Below are 22,083 nucleotides of genomic sequence, written 5' to 3'. Positions count from 1 at the left end.
ACCATCTTACGAGGGAAATATTAGACAAACACGTATGCGATGTTCATAACACAGTATATACACCGCGTGCGGGATGGAAAGGTTATAATATGGCTTTAAATAAAGATGAAAAAACAAAACAAAAACATCAATTTTAATCCTGTTACATGAGTATATATCTACTCAAACAACAATTTTTTTGTAATTCTCATATTTGTTTTAGAATCTAAATCTCAATATTTTGAGCAATTTTGTCCACTTTCTTCATAGCAAAAACTGGAGATACCAATTCAACTAGTATTTTATGAAAAAATTAAATAAAAACTAAACCTGTCAATAGCCTATTTCAGTTGATATCCATACATCCCCTATACTTTAATCTCATACACAGGGGGTGTGAATTTCAAATGGAGTCACCCATTCAGGTAATCTCATTTGAAATACACACTCTCTGTCCGGAAGATTAAGGTCATATTCCATTGCGGGGGTGTAAGTATTTCAAATGGAATACAATGTAGCATAATATGAAATCACAAGTGCACATGACATTGGCTCAAAAATTAATTTTAAAAAATGTGCAAAAAAAAATTGATACTTACGTGCTCTAAATCTATCCAATGTTGCAATAACACCAAATGCAATCACCACAGAGTTAGCTGTTGTATCACTCCAAGCGGTGTGATTGACTTATACCAGATACTGAGACTCCAACAGGGCCATGAATCCTATTATAAAACCCCAGAATGACACCAATCTGGGAAGGGTGAAGATGATAAATAATTAAGGGATCTGATATTGATGTTTAGCGACGTTTTCACATATTTTTTGTGGGAGCTGAGAGTACACCAGACATATCGAATTGTATTCTGAATACGAGGAATGTCCTTCTGATATCAAATAATTTTGATTTTTTGAAATTCGCGATGTAATACAAATTTTATGACAAATTATTCAAATTTGATATTTTTAAAATTTTTGATATTTAACAGTCCTTGAAGTAAACTTTATCAATCTAATGATATGTACTTAAAGTGTATGTAGCTGGGATGAAAAGCCGACGATCAATTGAAAATTTTGATCTTTCATTTTGAAGATACATGTATACGCTTTTTTCCCAAAAAAATCTTCAATACGAAAGGTCAAAATTTTCAATTGATCGTCGGCTTTTCATCCCAGCTACATACACCTTAAGTACGTATCATTAGATTTATAAAGTTTACTTTGAGGACTGTTAAATCTCAAAAATATCAATTTTCAATAATTTGCCATAAAATATGTATTATATCACTAATTTCAAAAATCAAAATTATTTGATATCAGAATGACATTCTTCGTATTCAGAATGCAATTCGATATGTCTGATGTGCTCTCATGTCCCAAAAAATACTGTCCAAACGTTCGCACCCCATCCTTTAATCTTGTTCAATTTTTGGCTATTGATATGACCCAATTGACAAGTCTATTCCATGCATATTTTGATATCAGATGAAAACTTTTATTTTTCTCTTAACTCCAGTGAAATTCTATAATAAATTCTTCTATAGACCACTGACTGTGATACACCAAGTATCATCCTTCCAGGCAGAATTGTGATCACTCATTTTTACATACTGCCTTAATTACTGTACCACATGTAGTAAAGACCCCACAAAAAGTCTATAACTTAAAGACTGTTTATCTGAAATTACCGTACTGACGCGAGTATAGTCCCACCCCGTTTTTGGGTGAACATTTTTTTAAATTGGGGGTGGGACTATACTCGAATAAAAAAAAAAAAAGTTTTTTATTTTTTCGGTTTTGTAGTGTCCCTAGACCTAGACCTAAATGCTAGGATCATTCATGGTTGACCTAAAAAAAATAAAAATAAAAAAAAAAAAAATTTCAAGATATTTTGTATTTTTAATATGAAAATTGATAATTTGTATTCATGTCATAGTCTATTAATGATTTCAAAATGCATTGAATTTGAATGCATTTTGAAATCATGAATAGATTATGACATGAATACCAATATCAATTTTCATATTTTTTTTTTTTTTTTAATTTCTGAAATTTTTCGAAAAGTTGGGGGTGGGACTTTACTCGAAGGTGGGACTATACTCGCGTCAGTACGGTACCTGGAGAAAGAGAAAGAAAATTTAATTATGTCAGTCATTTTAACACTTCATTTTTTACAATTTTAATACCAAGTATGTAAGTCTCTATGTAAGTTTGGAAGTGACAAACATGCACATTTTCATTATTATCTTTAGCAAAATTCCTTCACAGTTTTTATTTTGGCACAGTTTATGGCGTAAACATGAAGTCGGGTTCTGATTGGCTAGTTGAAACACTACATCATCACATCAGCACCACATGTGCCGATAAATCTGCGTAGCATCGCATGACGCAGTTGTGATTTTACGTGATCAGCCAGTACGAAGGAATTTTGAAAAAGATAATAGTACAATACAACCAATCACTTACCTTTGGTGAGATGTTTTATGCCACCACGTTGCACACAACAACAAGATAGCAGCACCATTGCCAACAGATAATATCAGCAATCTACTCAGTGTAGTAGGAGCTTGGAACGACCCAATAGTGGCAACACAGACAGCCCGTAGGACAAACATTCCAGTTCTTGATTGGATGGCTTCAAATATGGTTTGTGATGTGCAGATAATTGGTATGAACCAGACGACTGCAAGAGCTTCATAGCCGGATATCTCCAATTCATTGAGAGGGTAGAACCATACCATCGGTGCCAAGCCATGGAATAAGGACCAAAATATATAACCTGAGAAAAAAAGAACAGATTTTTATAAATTTACAACAAATCTGTGATCAAATTTTAACCAAATATCTTAAATAATTGTATTTTACAAGTTGACCTCAAATGACCTTTGACCACAGCATATGACCTTGAACACCACACCATCTATCCTGACAATCTGAGGTCAAAACACTAATTCCAATCATGAGATACAGCATCCGGAGGTATGAACATATATAGGTGTGGAAGCACGGAAGTACAAGCGTACAGACATTGCCTTGCAGTGGAGGCATAAAAATGGCCATTGGGATTAAAGTCCACTTTACAAAGTCCCTGTACAACAATGTAACACCCCTCCCCCTTTCTCCCCAAAACACCCTCCCTCCACTCAGAATTCCTTACCCTTAAATATGTTTGACAATAATTACATCTAGCACCCTGATCTACATGTATAGTCTTGTGGTAAAAGTCTAATGATAAACTAAATGGGTGTCAAAAAAGCAAAAATGGTGGACTTGTTTTGTCCAAAAGTACATGTTTCTGTATTGAAATAATACCAGACTCGTGTTAAGTACAGAAAATGTAAGTGAAAGCCAACATAATATGTAATCCCAGGTCTCTGGAAAGTTACTAGAAAATGTATAAATATTTGTTAACCACCAACATCACCAAGTGTAAAATATTAGTGGACAAATGGACAAGCTATTCTGGTTGAAATCATGCACCCCTATGGAAGACATTGACCTTCCTCTCTCACACAGGGGTACCAAAATTTTGGTGGGTATGTTCCCCGGAATTTTGTGGTGGTGGGTCTTTGGGAGCTGAGGCGTACCGGTGCAAGGAGGTTTTTTGGAGCTGTGAACAAGTAAAATGGGGGACTTTTGGAGCTGCGAACAGTCAAAATCAAAGGTCTTTCTTGGCTTTCTGGTTGAAAATCGCCTGAAAAAAAAATATATGAGGAATGAGCGATTTTGGGGTCTTTTAGAGCTACGAAATCCAAAAAGGGGGGCTCTTTCCGGGGTCATTGGTGTTAAGTGCCCCTCCCCGGGTCTGGTACCCCCTATTTGAAATCCACAATCCCTTTGTAGAAGATTGCAATATCTTCCACAGGGAGTGTAGAGCTATCAACTGGAACAGCCCACTACACAAGGAAATATTACAGCTACATCTGTTTCACTTCTGACTTTTGATCTGAGTTATTCATTGGATGAAAACAGAAACTATAATAAGATACAATGTACATCATCTTCTTGACTTACTTCTCTGAGAGTAAATAAACTCTAATTTACACAGCTAAGCTCCTAAACCAAAGAAGATTTTTGCCATAGCACCACAATGCACCATGCTTTTGAAACCACCATAAGACTGGTGCAAAGCATGCAAGTTCCTATTGGGGGACAAATTTTTCAGCATCAATATCACTGGAGTTCTTTTAGGTTTTGGATGGTCCATTTTAGTAACTGGTGTGTTTGGTCTGTTCCAATATCTGTGGGCTGATAAATCTGAAATAAAATTCCTTTAAAAAAGGAATGGGGCTGCCCAAAGGGAGCTCTGAATTCCACACAAGTGGTATGTGCAATACATTCTGGGAATGCTGTAAAATCTTATTTGCTCCTCAAGCATGGAAAATGATAGTACATTATACATGTATATATATACAGAATGTAAAAAGAATCACAGATGAAATTTAGTATAGTACCAGTGACTGTAGAGGATATATGCTTGATGTTAAGGCATTTTTCATGTTGATACTTCATCATGGCATCTGTACTAATGCAGCATACTACTGTAACTGTTCTCTTTTGTTGGGTAATGTATTCCTATTGGTTTTTGCTAACTGATCAACAAGTAACGCAGGCAAAATCATGTTATCCACAAGGAACTATTGTATGTAAAACATGGAATCGTACTAATGCTGACTGCAGCAAAAGACATCTGGTCTGTGTTCCACCACTACGGCATGTTGCTTTGATACGAGCCCTTGATCTATCTAATAATCATATCACTTTTAACTTTGATGATGCCTTTCGCGAGTTTAACAAGTTAAAGCATTTGGATATATCTAAATATCTAATAACGAGATTCCATCTTTAGACAAAGGTACATTTACCAGCCTACATGAATTATTAACTTTGGATTTAAGTGCCAACATGATATCAGACATACAAGCTAACTTGTTTAGAAGTCTTCACAAATTACAACGTTTGATTCTTTTTAACAACTTTATTTCAGAACTGCATGATGGTGTATTTGTCGGCCTTGATGAACTACTAACATTGGTTGTGACGTGGAATATGATCAATATCATAAGTGGCAATGCCTTGAGTACACTAAGCAAACTAACCCAGCTGGATTTATATGGAAACTCCTTGGATCCTATACCTGGTTTCCCATTTCAAAATCTTGCCTCGCTACAGACTCTTCGTTTAAGTTGGCAGAACGAGTCCTGTCTTAGCTTGACGTCACTTGCAGGGTTGGAAAACTTGCTATCTCTAACTATATCATTTGATAATGATCAGATCAACAATAACAAAATGGGCGCCCCTCTAGCTAACCTTGTATCATTACGTGAACTGACAGTTAACGATATCTACGACTGCGATTTCATTAAAACACTCTTTATTGGGTTGCACAATCTACTGTATCTTGCCATCTCAGTTCCTGAACACTGTCCTGAAATCATGTTTTGCTCATTGTATGAAGAAAATGCCAACCACTTGAATGCAAGTCATATATGTAAGAAAGTGCTACCTTTGACACATCTTAAATTTGATAATCAGGACTTCTTCTTGGGTACTACGTAGTGCCGTCGTCGGCACCGTTTTTTAATGTCGACATGTCGATAAAATTCGTATACCGACGTCGACAGTGTGTCGACATAAAAAAATTCTAAAAAAAATAAAAAAATTTTGGCCAGAAAAGCAAGTTATAGGCCCAAAATGACTTGTTATTCAAGGTTGAAACCAGAGAAATACTGCTACTCAAATTTATCCAACTTTGTAAAAAAAAAATTGGCATTTTTAAATTTTTAGTAGCAGTATTTCTCTGGTTTCCAACCTTGAATAACAAGTAATTTGGGGCCTATAACTTACTTTTCTGGCCAGAAATATTTTTTTGAAAAAAAAAAAAAAAAAAAAAAAAAAATTTTTTTTTTTAGAATTTTTTTTTTTGATGTCATTTTATGTCGGGATACGTATGCCGGCGTCGACATTATGTCGACATAAGGCATGTCGACGACGGCACTAGTACTACGATGACTCTTCCATCTTTTGAGGGACTTCGCAACCTCACTACATGCAGTCTTCATCTCTCTCAGAATATGGACATGCACACAGCTCTAGAGGCTTTTAAATTCCTTGATTCCCCACTTCAAAATCTGACTCTTACACTGTGCATGAGAAAATTATGTATTTTGAATTCAACAACATTTGCATCCCAGGGCAATTGGAAGGCATCACTGAAATCACTGGTATTGTCCGCTCACAAGATAGGGTTTGAAGGGGCACCTTTTGAATGGTTTACTGCTTTGGAAATTTTAGAAATTACTAATCCACATTATCTTAGTCGCACATTGCCTATGAATGCGCATGCCTTTAAAGGTTTAGGAAGTTTAAACTCACTAACACTGGATGACTTCAATTCTGATATACCTTCGACTGGTGCTATCAACATATTTAGTAGCTACAAATCTTTATCGGTCTTGGATCTGCGACGCAACAAATTAAGTGGGGATTTTGACTCTTTCTGGGATCAACTATGTAGCATTTCATCGCTTCAATATATAGACTTGTCTTATAATGAATTAGTTACCAACAACAGGGATCGTGCATGCGCACCAGCAAATTTGAAAGTACTAAGCATAGGGAACCAAAAAACTAAATCTGCGATATATGAAGTAGGTATATGTCAGGTTGCAACGCAGTTAGAATCATATGATGTCAGCGCAAGAACAGTGGACTTTAACTTTCGCTATAAATCCAATTGTCCACATCTTGTTACATTGATTTTTTCACATTGCACCTTTTTCTTTGTGTATTCACATAATCATGGAGCAATCGATTTACCAGTGTTACAGAACCTACACCTCAATTGGATTACTTCCCCAAATTTTTGCGATGTAATTTGTTTACTTACTTACTTCAAAGCACCTGTATTGAAAAGACTTTATTCAGGGCTGTCAACTTTTTGGAATTGCTTGGCGTGAGACAGAGGCGTACCGGGATTTGCCAACTTCAATGTTCAGTTTGACCAATGATTATTTGAGCCACGGCGCTCGTGAATGTGAAAAGCGGGGGGGGGTTAGCAACAACAATTTTTTCACGGCAGTGCGTGAGATTTTACTCAATTTTCAGCTTTTTGCGTGAGATTTACTACCTTGGCGTGAGACCGTGAGAAAGTGACCCAATGCGTGAGACTCACGGCCAATGCGTGAGAGTTGACAGCCCTGCTTTATTTGAACAATAATGAAATCACAGAAATTGATCCTAATGTTTTCAACTACTTCAGCAAAGTGAGCTACCTAGATTTGAGCTGCAACAGGCTGACATCACTAAGTGATCTGCAGCAATTCAGTAATTTAAGGACATTGCAGCTTCATGACAATGACATCTTGATTATCCCCAAAACAATGTTATCCAAAACTTACCATCCTAAAATAACAACATTAGGAGCGTACAACAATAAATTCCAATGTGATTGCAAAGTAGAAGCTTTTAGAAATTGGATTCTTACAGACAACATGGTTCAATTTCCAACGATCCGAAGCAATGGATTTGTGATTTAGTGTTGTGCCCCCTTGAAGAATAGCACAATAGCACTAATAGCACGCTATAAGGTCTAGGTCATTTTAAGAACAGCACAATAGCGCTAATAGCACCCCTCCAAGTGTACAAGAATTCAAAAATAACATTATTGCGATAATAACGCGCTATATGCCCGGAAGGCCAAAACAATTTCCAGAGTACAATAGCACTAATAGCACGCTATAAGGCCTAACCATTTTAAGAATAGCACCATAGCGCTAATAGCACGCTATAAGGTCTAACCATAAGAATAGCACAACAGCGCTAATAACACCCCTCCAAGTAATAGGAGAACTCAAAAATAGCATAACCATGATAACTGCGCTAATAATATATTAACATTTAAAGCTATTTTTAATGTCCCTAATGGTTTTTTTTTAAGTTTTCAAAAAATAACACTGTCAATTGCACAAATAGCACACCCATGAAAATAGCGGTGCTATTTGAGCTAACATGTATATAAAGTAATGACAAAATTGCGCTAATAGCACGAATAGGCCCGAGTAGATAGTGTATGTTATCTGCGCAAGTCAGTTATAGCGCCTTTCTCGGACCAGGGCAGGAACCATTTTTGCCGACAGAAATGTGACATTGTTGACCCAATTTTTCCGACCGAAAAAGCTCGAAAATACGACAGGATAGGGGATGGGTAAGGGATAGAGGAGGGGAGGGGCGGGCGGTCACAAATAATTTCTCTTCGCTCATTTGTATTCGCCAAATGGCTATAGGCCTGCAGAGCAAAATGCAACACTTCTCATGTGCTCATATGCATGATCATTTGTAGGACACATGGCAACAACAATGTCAACATAGCTCATACTAGGGAACACTGACCGAGAATAGGAATGCCAACGGAATTCGTATGCCTATTCTCGGACACCCCTGTTTCTATGGGAATTTACATAAACACAACACCAATCATTTGCTATGGTGTTATTTACGATGCAGATGGATCAACTTGTTAAAATTACAGCTTTAAAATGCATGTACAATTTCGCATCACTGATTATATTACAATATCACCTCTTAAATGACGTCATTATTTTATTCGACATACTTCCCCTGTGGAAGATATTTTCAAAATTTTCCATAGGGGTGGTGTGGATTTTAACTGGAATAGCCCATTTGGTGCCATTCAAGAGTGCCAATTGGTCACAACACTATCATGTGACATCGCATGTTCTATACTGCGTTCATGTTCGTTGACCTAGTGCTGTCTACTGTCAATCGTGGACACACAAGAAATCACTGTGAATGGGTACCGTGGACATCGACAATTCCAGGGTGGTGTGTACATTATTAACAAGGACCACAGTTGGAGGTGTAGGTGATTCGACACTCGGATAGTGAAAACTTAAAAAAACCTTTAATGTGTGTGTCCACAACTGGCTAGTCAAAAAACTTAGAGTGTAGTGTTGTCCCGTGATACCGGTGTTTACTTGTAGGCCGTTTTCACCGAATTCAGAAGAAGGTTTCAGCATCACAGAGGTCAATTTAGATTGTGAATCACATAGTTTGAAATACATATCAATCAGCATTGCTTGTGCTGTGGTTATACTAATAGCAGTCATTTTGACGGTGCGTTATTGGTGGCAAATAAAATACAGCTTGTTTCTGCTCTTCAATAGAAGACGCCGCCAACAGCATCATCTTATTGAACAAGATGATGACATTATTGATGATGATGAGAATGGCATCCCTCAGTACGATGCCTATGTCCCATACCATATAGAGGATGAGGATTGGGTAGATGGTGAACTTCTAGCCAATATCGAGGAAGGTGAAGAACCATTCAGACTTTGTTTACGTAGACGAGACATACGCGCAGGGCGACCGATTTTTAATGAATTTATATCTCTTCACATTCAGAGAAGCCGCAAAATTCTTGCAATACTTTCGCCAAGATTTGTTGACGATAACTGGTGTTATTTTGAATTAAACATGGCGCATCATCGAGTCCTGGAAGAGGGCCGCAATGTCATGATTCTAATAATTTTGGAGGAGATTCCAAATAACAAAATGACACTGCTGTTGAGGCAATTATACTGTAGAGTGCAATTACTAAGGGACCGCTCATTATTTACACAGGAGGGGGGGGCCGGGAAAAATGTAGGGGGGCTATGTGATTTTCACTTTAACAAACAGGGGGGGTTATGTGATTTTATTTTTTTTGTTAGGGGGGGTCAGGTGAAATTTAATATTAAATTATTCACTATGATTATGATATTTACCTCATATTTGGCCATTTTAGCCACAAAAATGTCAATTTTAGTGCTTCATGTAATCTATTCCTGCACCATATTTTGAGTTTAGCTTCAATATGGCAACATTTTTGTGCGCTTCACACGCATTGGTGTCATAAACTTATTCTCTCACCAAAAATCAGGTGCTGGATTCACATAATACTTCAAAATACTTCAAATACTACAAGTCTACAACCACCTCATGTCATAAGGAAATCTACGCCACTGTTCATCAGCACATTAGCCATATGGCAGGGTGGGAAGTCAGTCCCCTCCCCTGATCAGTCGACAGATGTATTGTGACAAAACAACTTATGATTTGCGTCTTGCTTTTGGTCTATTTTAGACCCTAAATTAACCCCATTTAGTATCAAAATGCCAAATTGCCGCACGCTTCGCGCGCATTTATCTCAGAAAAACCATTCTGTGAGTAGATCTGCGAGACGGGCCCTTGTAAATTCTGGTTTTTTTTTTTATCTTGAACTTGAACACGAATCTCAAAAATGAGAATTACAATGTATAATTCCATCCATTCTATAATTCATAAATATGAGTGCTAGGGCAGCTCCTCTGATGCTTGGAAACAGCATAAAACTTGTATACTTACTGGGACTAAATTAACCAAAAGTTGTGAAAGCCCTATATGCATCATCCTTTAGAATGATTTTAGGCCACATATTGTCCTCAATTTTGATCATTTTAGCTGGGTTTTTTTCACGCGCTTCAAGCGCATTTGTCCAGGTAATGTTCTTTTAGTAGCACATCAGTGGGACGATTTGGAAATTTTGCCCCCCCCCTCCCCCGGCTTGGTGACTCTGATACATCTCTCTTTGAATTTTAGCATTGAAATAGCATATTTTCTGGGGACAGAAAAAACTTGGATTACAATTGTGGGGAGGGGTGTCTTCTATCTGAAGAGCCAGATATGCAGAGGTGGCATGGCAATCATGTTGCCATGTCCAGGGGCCATCAAAAGGTGAATCCAGCCATGGTATAGGCCTAAAGGCAAAATGTAGTTCTCGATAGGGGGGGGGGGGGTTACATATTTTTTTTGGCGGCAATAGGGGGGTTATGTAATTTTAGATGCTGCTAATAGGGGGGGTTGTGTAACTTTATGAACTCAATTTTGAAATCCTCCCGGCCCCCCCTCCCCTATAAATAATGAACGGTCCCTAAAATGGCCAGGCAATGGACATGGACAGTATTTGTTTTGGAGGCGTCTTCGAGAGGAACTTAAAAGGCCTGTGCCTCTAGACCGCCGTTTTAATATTTAATTTCCCATATTGTATTGACTATAGATATGTGACACGATCTGGTCCATGGGGGCCAAAGGAGGCATTTTTGAAAATTGAGTTACTGTAAATATAACATTATACAATGGGTTATCATTTACTGAAAACACCAAAGGTCTAGCATACTTGGTTCTAAAGTTATGAAGTTTTTTGATGTCTATTTTCTTATGTATTTTATTGTTTTTTACTCTATATTTTTACCTTTATCTCAGTTTCAAATTTGCTGCCTTCAGCCCCCATGGACCAGATCGTGTCACATATGAAACACAATTATGCTGTAATTTACATGTTTCACAATTAAGGAAATCTTCCATAATCATAAAGCTATGCAATATATTATTGTTTTCTTTGAATACAGAAATGGCTAAATTCAAGCAACAAGGGAGGGTAGGTTAGTGTTTGGAATATAAGTGGTAATCAGGCCTGATTGTGGTCCTAAAAAAAAAACTGTTTTGGTTTAAGTTGGCGAACGGAGGGAGCGGAGCGACCGTAGTATCGCCCCTCACGACGGGGGGTCCTGGCTCCTGGGTTTTAGCCATATCAGAGGGTAAAATTGGGTTTCTGAGGCATATAATTGAATGGGGTTTTTTTTAAATTGTTTTTCATTTTTAATGCATGCAACCCCTAAAAAGTTTATAATTAACACTTTCTTAATTTCCCCACTAACAAAAATTTTCTTGCTCTTTTTATGATGAAATATCATCATCCACTTCCGGAAATGTAAAAGAAAAAATTTATTTATTTTTTTTTTTTTAATTTTGTTCCGATTTAAATCGGGGAATAATCAGGCCTGGTGGTAATCCAGTTAGACTGGCGTTTTCAGTTACAGGACGATAGTCCAAATGGGCATTAGTCAGAAAACCCAATACTTAATTATAAACCCCAATCCTTACCCTAGTCTAACCCTAAACTTCACCCTACCCTAACTTATAACCCAAGCCTTAATCCCAACCCTAAACTTACTTAACATAATCCTAACCCTAAACATAACGAGTCATGACCCCAATTAAAAAAAACCTGGCCTTTATGTATCTTATCCCAAACACTAACCACAATATTAATCCTTTAGAACCCTAAACTTCACCCTAACTTATAACCAATGTCATATCTCAAACACAAACCCTAGCCTTAAATGATGACCCTACCTCTAATCCTAACTGGTCCCTAACCATATCCTAACACTAACCCAAACTCTAACCTTATCCCCAATCCTAACTTAAAATGCCTAAACCCTAACTTTAACCCTTTTCAGACTAATGACCCTTTGTATCAATTGGACTATATGGGGTGCATGTTCCTGATTTTTCACCACTCTACCAGAAAAATTCCAAACAATAGTCTGCACTGTAAGGGTAGGCATTACCAGGGATTTCCATGTCACGATATTGTGGCAAAATTTATCGCGATATCGATCATATTCACAGGCTTCAGGTTCGTTCATACTACCACCGCATTTGCGATGCGTTGCTTTGCGATGCCGATATATCGATAACTTTTGCCGCAACTCAACACAACTCGTCGCATTTCCAAGTTAAAATGTATTTAACTTCATTGCGATATCGCAATGCAGTAGTTTGCAGTACGATGCAGTGCGACAACGCACCGCATCGCAAAGCAACGCATCGCAAATGCGGTGGTAGTATGAACGAACCTTTAGGCAGCCAGCCGTGTAGGGAGTGTTTTATACACCCAAATGTATACACACCCAGTTCTTGCCCACATTGCCTATACTTTGTACACAAATCTTAAATTTACACACCCAGTTTTTTGAATTTACACACCCAAACCTTCAAATCCTGCCTACATGTATTAGAGACCCTGAATTATTTATTCATATTGCAACAAATTTTAAGACCATGAAAGTTACGCTTCTGATTTTCACACAACTTTTGATAAGACTAATAACTGAAATGGATTCATGGAAGGAATTAGGTATGTTGCAACCTCGCAAGTGTTTCATTTAAAGGTCAAATCTGACTATGCAAGTGTAAAACCTGTTCATACATTTTGTGTAGATGGTCCCATTTTTAAATTTGTGAATATTCTCAGTCATCCAGGTAGATAAACATAATAAAATTATCAGGACTTAGTACCGACTTACTAGTTTTGATAATGACAGTATCGCATCTCATCCAAGGCGCATCATCAGGCTGACTGATCAGATGATGTCATCATGATGAGCTATTGACCTGTGACACACTTGATGGTATGATGTCACAGGGGAGTTGCCAATCATTCATTTGAGGATATGGATATGTGCTAGTGCTCAATCTAGAGAACATAAGTGGTTTGAAAGAGGGGTCAAGGAGGCCATATATGTACATGTCTGGCGGGAGGAATCTTTTGCTCAACAGAGGCGGGGGACTTCCCACAACCTTTGAAGGATCTACAACACAGCAATCACGGCGACTCCCCTGTGACGTCATACCATCAAGTGATTCATACATGTAGGTCAATAGTTCATCATCTGATCAGTCATCCTGATGATGCGTCTTGGATAAGACGCGATACTGTCGCTATCAAAAATAGTAAGTCCAGATGAACATACTCATTTTATTAGGTCCCATTTTTATTCATCACATAAGACTAAAATAAAAATACACAATCAGCGATTTAACATTTTTGACCTGGATGCCATATCAGAACTGCATGAGGCTAGACTGCGGAACTTGAGCAGAGGTTATCTTTTGAATCCTTTGATGACCACTGCATCTACGTATACAAAAGGCCACTCATGTGCCCAGTGTTGCCAAAACTTTTAAGCTCCAAGGCATTGTCTCGCCAGGCTGCGGCAAAGGATTCTCAAGTAGCTTTTTTAAAAGCTTCCAAAAAAGCACCCAATTTAAATACCAGAAATTTGGGCGGATTTATCCCAAATTAGAATGCAAATCACCCAATTGGGTGCAAAAGCACTTGACTTGAAAACTTCAAGTACTTATTTCTGGGAAGTTACTGACCGATCAATAAACGGTCACAAAACCCACTATAATTGCAATTTGGAATAGACTCGCTCGCCAGTCCTACGATACATACCGTACCTAAGGACTGGCTAACGCCATTTTGTCTGTCTATGGAAAACACACAACGGTTTGCGCAGGTCAGATATTCGAAAAATTTCTTCAAAATTTCATCAAATGTATAAAATTGGTACCCACCTTATTGTGCTTGCTATAGTAAAATGCAGCAAACCTTTGACAAGCGCGACTACCGTGATGATGCAAATTCAGCGCTAACAACGCGTACGGCGCACAGTTCATTCATAAATTTCCACTCAGCAACAACATACCGCATCAGATTGTTTGTAATAAACGCCTGGGCGTTGCATTTTTCCAAAAGGGGGTTTATTGAAGGTGAATTGTCAGTGAAAAAGTTTAAAATCGGGTTAAATTTCCGATGGTGCTCCTGTAGGAAGGAGGGATTTATGGCTACACTAATGGCGACGCTCATGGAAAATATGATTTTCGTGGTAAATACATCAAAATTACACCCATACGCGCATCATCAAGCAAGAATCTGGTGAAATTCTACCATAATTAGGCAATGGAGTGGATGGAAGTGCGAGTTATAATAGGTTTTGTCCATGCAATTTACCGATCGTCCATGACAAGACTGACTGACTGATGCCGGTTTTAAGCTTACTCACACGATATAGCATGGAAATGGTGGCATTTTTGTCAATTTTTCACAGAAAAATTGGAGGGGGCGTTTATTAGAGGGGGAGCGTTTATTACAAACAATACGGTATCGCCTTAGCAGCCAATCAGAGACAAGTGCGTGCAACGCAGTAAATACGCAATGTATTCTTACAATACGCGCTCGTCAAAGGTTTAAACTGCATTTTAGTATAAATCAAGACTTGGTTGAAACAAAATTAAGGATCGAATGCATTTTAGTGTCCAAAAGGCAAAATTATCGTCAAAGTTCTGCGAATTCTTCACCCTTGCGAAGAGTGCAGGATTGGAATCGGGAATAAAAATATCCGATCTTTGCGATCAAAAACACAAAATTACAACTTTGGACGTACTATTAGGGACTGTACATGAAAAATAATATTACACCCCATCATAATATTGTATTACTGATGTGATTAAGCAGCTCTTTCTGAGCATTTTGCCACTTGAATGACTGTAATCGGATATTGGGTTGCGGAGAACCATCATTTCAAAGTTTCGCTCTCACTGGTTTCATTCAGATTAAAAGTCTATGTGAAATTTGGTAAAGCAAGTGTGATATTTTGCTTGTTTATGGGTTACTATTTTAGTAAACAAATGAGTAAACAATTTAAATCAGCTGTAATACACTAACCCTACTAATAGTTGGTCTAAAATTTTGCAGATACATACAAAAGGGGTGTGCAAAACCAAAGGTGCGCATTTCGCCGTCGTCAAGCGATGCGTTAAAATATTGGTTGCCATGGTAACCGAAGTAAACAATCGTAATTAAAAATGCTAAAAAAATGGCTTTTTGTGTTTGTTTTTGTATATTTAACCATTTCACATGAATGGTAGTTGTATTTACTATAACATATATGAATCATTTTCAAATATCTACATTTTAAAGGCTAGAATATCATAATACGATTTGTTTATCACTTTGTTTACTTGTAAACAAATTAGTAAACAAATTGATATTGACCATTCTTCGCAACGGAACGAGCTACGAACACCATTTTTTTTGCAAATAAAAGATTTCGAAACATAGAATAAAGAGATCACTCATTTGACATGAATTTCCATGCTTTAATCAGATTGAGGGTGTCATAGAAACTATAAACAAGACTGATAATACAACATGCAGAATATATGATCATTCTGACTGAAAATCTTTTTTTAAATGGATCCACGGTAAGTTTGAAGTTTGCAAAATAAAATTATTAACAGCACAACATGTAATCATAAACCAATTTGAAATCTAGCACACTTACAATTTGTTGACAGATCAATATTGATGGAACCTTTATAATGTATATTATTCTATATTATCGATTGCGGTGGTCGGTGGAGATGACAGCACATTGCGGCGACTTATTACAGTGAATCAACTTTTACAGTTAACATAGCGAAAAACAATTAATACTGTTCATTAATATGGTAAGTCAAATATCAATCTTCCAGATATTCAAAATGATGAGTTAAAAATGTATCCATAAATTAACTTAATTTAGGTTTGAAATTTAAATTCTCATCAATTTTATATCAATAATTGTGTTTTGCTTTTGCTTTATTGCAGATTTTATACTGCTTGTCATCACTCATCAGTCATCACTACCTGGTGGTCATCAACAACAATTGAAAGATTGTTTTCTTTGTAATCCTCTACAAGCTTGTAGCTGTAAACAACAGGATCATTGTCATAGATGATGTTGTACCAAGCCGGAAATCCGGGAACTTGGCTGATGACTTTTCCCCTGTAAATAGTTCCGTCATCAAAGGTGTGATCGACTTTCTTTCCTGTAAGGAGGGGCATAATGAAATTGTCATTATCTGCTGTTTTAGCACATGACTGAGATGTTGGGGTTGCCAGTGCTGCATCTATAAATTTTCTTAAGTGATCTCTCATTATGTTCCATGGTTTTGATTTACCCTTTTCAGTAAATGTAAATCCCTTGTCCTCTTTCAAATATTGTTGTAGAACTGTCCGCCTGAACTTGATTTGATTTTTACAGGCCAAATACCTTTCATTGTCACTGTCGCATTCATCCATTTTTTGTTGAAGCTGTTCCTCATTTTGCCAAAGCTCTGCATTGACAATGATATTGGTTATGTCCTCTTTTCTTTTTAATACCCTAGCCCGAGTAGCTTCAATAGCTTTCTTTTTTTCTTCTTGACGGCTAACTAACATTTCATGTATTTGACCTATTCTATCCTTATGTGTTTCCTTATATTTACGCTCATCTCTTCTAGTTTCACTAACTAATATATCTAATTGTTCTATTGACAACGAGTTCACATATTCAGAGGTACGATTCAATAAATACATTACTTGAGCTTCATTCGTCAAGTCGGAACTGTTAGGCCGTTTTTCCATCAGGAAGCCCAAGTAACCAAACAGGTGTTCTGGAAGCTTGTTGTGCTTGGGTACTGTTAGGGTCTCTTCTCTGAATTGTATATCTGTTTTGTGTTCAAAGTATGCCCCACCAGGCAAGAAGTCTTTAGTCATTCTGTTTAATGTGTGACGCACTGCCAGCAATGTGTGTCTCAACATGGGTATGTAGATTGATTCATGAGCACCATCTTTAATTATTGTGTCATATATTTCATCTTGTGTGACATATTTGTCATCAAAACATGTTAACTCTCCTTTGGCAAACTGTATGAGTTCTTTTTCATTACCCTCCTGTGTGAGATCTTTGAGCAGATTGTCTATTTTTGTGTATGTTTCTGTCATATCAAGTATGTGTCCTTCTTCCTCAGTAACTCTCCATAAAGGAGCACTGAGGAATTTGTTGATAGTTCCCAAGACTTTACACCCAGCCTGGTATATGGGTACTACACAATCTGCATAAACAGCTTTGAGAAGGCCATTAGTTTGGCCCTGGTAGTTTGATAAAAAATCTTCAATGTTTGATGCCAAATGGTAGACATACCCCCCAAACAGAAATACTACATTGAATCTGTTGCCTCTAAATGGCAAAAAATAAGACCCTCTGTTGTGTATGTTCTTCATGTAGGTCCTCCATGCTCTATGACATCCACTTTTTTCATCTCCACCACGAGAAAGTGCCTTGCAGGTGTTTCGTACAAGACGAATAGTTCCACTCTCTGATTGACTTAGCACCAGTATGCCTGCTGTATTCGCTGCTCCAACTTTCTGATCACCTAGGTATATGTCCTCATATTTTTTCAAAGACTCTGACACTGTCTCAGCCATGGATGTCAACAGATGGAGGCCACAAAAAAAATTATTAAGTTCTGACAACTTGTCTTTTGCCTCCTTTGTAAAATTTGCCCACCCTTCCTGGCACAGTGGGAGACACTCTTGTCGATATGTTTGTAACATATCATTGAACTTGGTTTCTGTTGCTGCTCTATCAGACATCGTATTTTTAATTTGACAGAGCAATTTTAATCCTGCATCATTTTTGTCACCAGTTTGAGTTCCATATTTACCAATAATGTCCCCAATATCAGAAAGAACAACTTTCAGGGTCTCCAGTGTGTCACCTGCTGACTTGCTGACCATTTGTCTCAAGCCCAAAACATATGACCTTTCGTCATCTACCTGAATGGTGTAGCCCATGTACACTTTGCCTGCTTTAGGGGTTTCATCTGTCATAAGTGTGGTGTTTTCTTTTTCAATTATTTCTTGAAGTTGCACTTGGGCAACCAAGAGCTTTTGGCTATTCATGCTTCTAACTGTTGATTCAGATATATCATGACTAGGCTTTATACCAACCATCTTAAGCACAGCACTTATAACTTTGTTCACATTTCCAAAACTCACATGAGCATTCAAAAGCTCCCAAACACATGGGTGAACGAATGAAAAAAAGCGCCCCTTTTCATCTTTCATCTGTAAGGTTTTGTTTCTTAGTCTGTCATTTTCAGTTTTCAGTTCAGCATTGGCATTCATTAATTCAATAATACGCTCAGCCTGGCGGTCACACTTTTCCTGTAAATTATTAACTGCACCTGTCAGGTCTTCGATTACTGAATTAGTGCTTGTTGTAGCATCAGTTTCAAGTTTTGACATCTTCCCTTTCAAAGAAGTAACTTCATTTGACAGCCTCTTTCTTATAACCTTACTTTTATCTAACTTTTTTTCAATCTTTGTATTTGTTGCCCGTAATTCCTTAATGTTTGACTTCTGACGTTCTTGACGCCTATCTGCCAATTCAGTTTCATGAGGTGTAGGTCTACTTTTAAGTTCTTTATTCTCTTCTTGAAGTGTTACATTCTCCTGTATGAGTTCCTTGTTTTGTAATTTTGTTACTTCTACATCAAACAATGATGTAGTAGGCCTGTTTTTTTTGGGTTTTGGACCTACTGTTGAGGGTAGCTTGTAGTCGGTCTCCCCCCATTTATCACAATGTTCAGGATACTTGTTTATACTTTTCCATAGGTCTTGACGTTTCGTCATGAGCGTCACCCACTGAGTGGTTATCTTTCTGTCCCATTGAGAATTGTCTGGTAAATTTGGTATGAGCACTTTAAGCCACTTGACAACAGTTGGCCATGAACATCCGATCTTCTTTTTTTAGCTGGAAAAGTTGGTAAACATGTTTGTTCTTGAGGTTGAATGTTGGTGGTTCTATGGTGAAGTTTCCATTCTCAAAGTTGTTCAGCAACTCATCGCTCAGTAATGGTGTTGGCCCTGGGTTAATTTCAATATCACCGCAGCAAGCTAGGACATCACATCTTGGTGGAGTCAAGAATAGCAGAGATGCGCCAAACACTACAACCAAAATTCCAAAATAAGTTGCACCTCCAATGCCTACTCGAAACGAAGATCGTGGAAATAAAACTTCAGCTGTAGTTGCTTTAGATGATGGCATGGTGAAAAGCCCTATCCGTTGCCGCCAAACCTCCAAAGAGACACCCATTTGGATAGGATGCTGCAGCAAAGTAGCCTACAATGTTGATGTGTTACAATTATAATGAACTGATGATCAATGAAAGTAATGATAATTGATGATAATGTAACTGAAATGTGTGACGATGAAAATCAGAACGTGCACTGAGAGAAAAAAATAAATGCATGTTATGTATGGTGTATTTTGTAGAAATGTATTTAATTAATTAGTTAAATAGTTGTATATTGTAGCAATTCAATAAAGTTAATGAAATGGTGACCACCCTGCTTAATGATATTATTGTGTATGATTTGGTAGAATTCAAGTAAACTAGTAGGCCAAGAAAAAAGTTTGCTTGACCACAAACACCATTTTCTGGGTTGGGTCGGTTGCTCTGGAAAACTTTTTTTATTTAAATTTTAAGAAATCACATTCAAAAGATGTATGTAACTAATTAATGAGCTATAAATAAATGGGATTTGCTGATAAAACAGTCAGGAACAAACAAAATATATTTCTATCTCAATAAAGCAATGGGAGAAACAGAGTTTATTTATGGGAGAAGCAGAGTTACAATTTTTTTTTTAAGTTTCCAAGATACATCCATAGCCCCTCAGCCAATACAATTTGCAATTCAGATTTGCTTTAAAATAAAATTAATAATTATCCAAATTAAAAAAAAAAAATAATATAAGAATATATACATTGAAACTGCCTCAAAACAAGAAGAATTTAGGCATCCTGCATGATCAAAATGCTTTGTTTACTATCAATGACTGTACAAGCTACGTCATAATCAGGCACGCCCACTATTACCTTATTCGGGCATACGACCTTGTGAACTTTGCCCTGTCGCTATTTTTCGCTACATGTGAAAGAGAAAATCGCGACTTTCTTAGCTTAATTAGACCCCGTACTATCCATTTTTTAGGTATTCGTTCACATGGGTGAACCCCCTATAGCCTAAAAATCAATTTTAAAAAGTGGCTTACCTTCAAAATGGCGTAATTTGGCGAAAAAATGAGCAAATTCAGCGGTTGTTTTTCCGTACGTATGAAATAGATTGTAAAAATCAAGATGGCCGTCCATCCGGGCACTATAAACCCCCACAATGCATCGCGAAATACACGAAAACGATCCGGTGTACATGTGCAGCAGTACAGTCGCTACGACCAGGTAAAATTGACCTTGCGCAGTTGGATGCGCAGTAGCACGTCTGCGGTCCCTAGTACTATTGGCAAAAGACATTAATATTGCCAACAGTGTGGTAAATAAGCAAAAATGACCAAGGGCCATTTGGGCCCTTGTTCTCGAATTTTTAGGGGCCCGCACAAACTTTTGCGGGCCCGAATAAATTGAGAGTGGAAAATAAACACATTTTTTGAAAAAATCAGCATTTAAAATAAATCTCCATTATGAATTAGTGTAGTATGGACGATATCTTGGAAGATTTTTTGTATTTTCAGTCCCGTTTTTCAGTAAGCTTAAATTTATTTGTTTATTAACTTATTTTTTTCATGGGCCAGTCGGGCCCTCATGGCACATTTTCGTCGGGCCCGCATTGATTTTCACGGGCTATGGGCCCCCGGGCCCGCCTTATTTACCACGCTGATTGCCAAACAATATAGAATAGAAGTTCAACATTTGATGTCAACATGTCAAAATATTGAAGAAATGTGCTCCCTAAACTGGTGGCGAGTAGGCAAAATAATTCCCATTCAAACACATGGGAAACTGAAAGTGCATAACACTGACTAATTTGGAGCTAAGCCTCAAAAGTTTATATAATCAGCTAAATTGAAAGGAAAATACATCAAATGACAAATTACTGCCACGCCCTGACACTGGAAAAATTAGAGCAATTTTAGGCAAGTAGTGGCATGCTTTTTTGAGTAGCTCACTAGCTGCAGCGGGTCACCAAGTAGCCCAATTGTATGTCTAAGGCGCGGCGTTGGCATCACTGGACGCAGCATGCGTGCACAAATTTGGAATTAAAGACTTGGTTTTTTTTTTCGTTTGTGACAAAAGAATGTCAAACAAAAGATCATGAAACAACAATTTGGACAAATTTGGTGTTTTCCACTCCCCATAATATATTTCTTACGAACAGCGCCTGCATAAGGCTGAGCTAGAAATTGGAATAGATTTCTGATTGGTAAAATCATCATCATGCACTCGCACTGTTGCAGCAATACAATGTATATCATCAAGCATCATCATGATCATTGTGATCATAGCATGCCGTACCGTGGCGTGTGTATTTTTAAGCTTACCTATAATAGTCTCTGAAAGTAAGTCCCTCAAGAAACTCCTTCCAGGACCACGCGGAATGTCATCAGGTTCATCTGAGTCTGACTCTTCAACCACCTTCTCCTGATCTGTTTCCTCCTTTGTCTCACTTTCTTGATCATTTTCGTCCTCCGGAACAATTTTTTTCTGCTCTGTGGAAGTCGCCATTTTGGAAATGTATTTCTATTTATTGTTTTATCATTTCCATCTA

At 37.5% G+C, this 22,083-nt stretch overlaps 1 protein-coding gene across 1 annotated transcript in view; it reads right to left on the bottom strand.

Moving 5' to 3' along the window:
* The window catches only part of LOC140160638 (PGAP2-interacting protein-like), a 40,698-nt gene extending 18,659 nt beyond the window's left edge, over positions 1 to 22,039 (bottom strand). Inside the window, exons 1-3 of the mRNA XM_072183896.1 lie at positions 21,857 to 22,039; positions 2,446 to 2,758; positions 579 to 733 (exon numbers count right to left, since the gene is read on the bottom strand). Coding sequence (XP_072039997.1) covers positions 667 to 733; positions 2,446 to 2,720 — 342 coding nt within the window. The 5' untranslated portion in view covers positions 2,721 to 2,758; positions 21,857 to 22,039 and the 3' untranslated portion in view covers positions 579 to 666. The remainder of the gene's footprint in view (positions 1 to 578; positions 734 to 2,445; positions 2,759 to 21,856) is intronic.
* Between the last annotated feature and the right edge of the window lie 44 nt (positions 22,040 to 22,083).

This window comes from Amphiura filiformis, chromosome 9 (genome assembly GCF_039555335.1).
Source record: "Amphiura filiformis chromosome 9, Afil_fr2py, whole genome shotgun sequence".
NCBI lineage: Eukaryota > Metazoa > Echinodermata > Ophiuroidea > Amphilepidida > Amphiuridae > Amphiura > Amphiura filiformis.
This window is presented reverse-complemented; position numbering and strand designations above follow the sequence as displayed.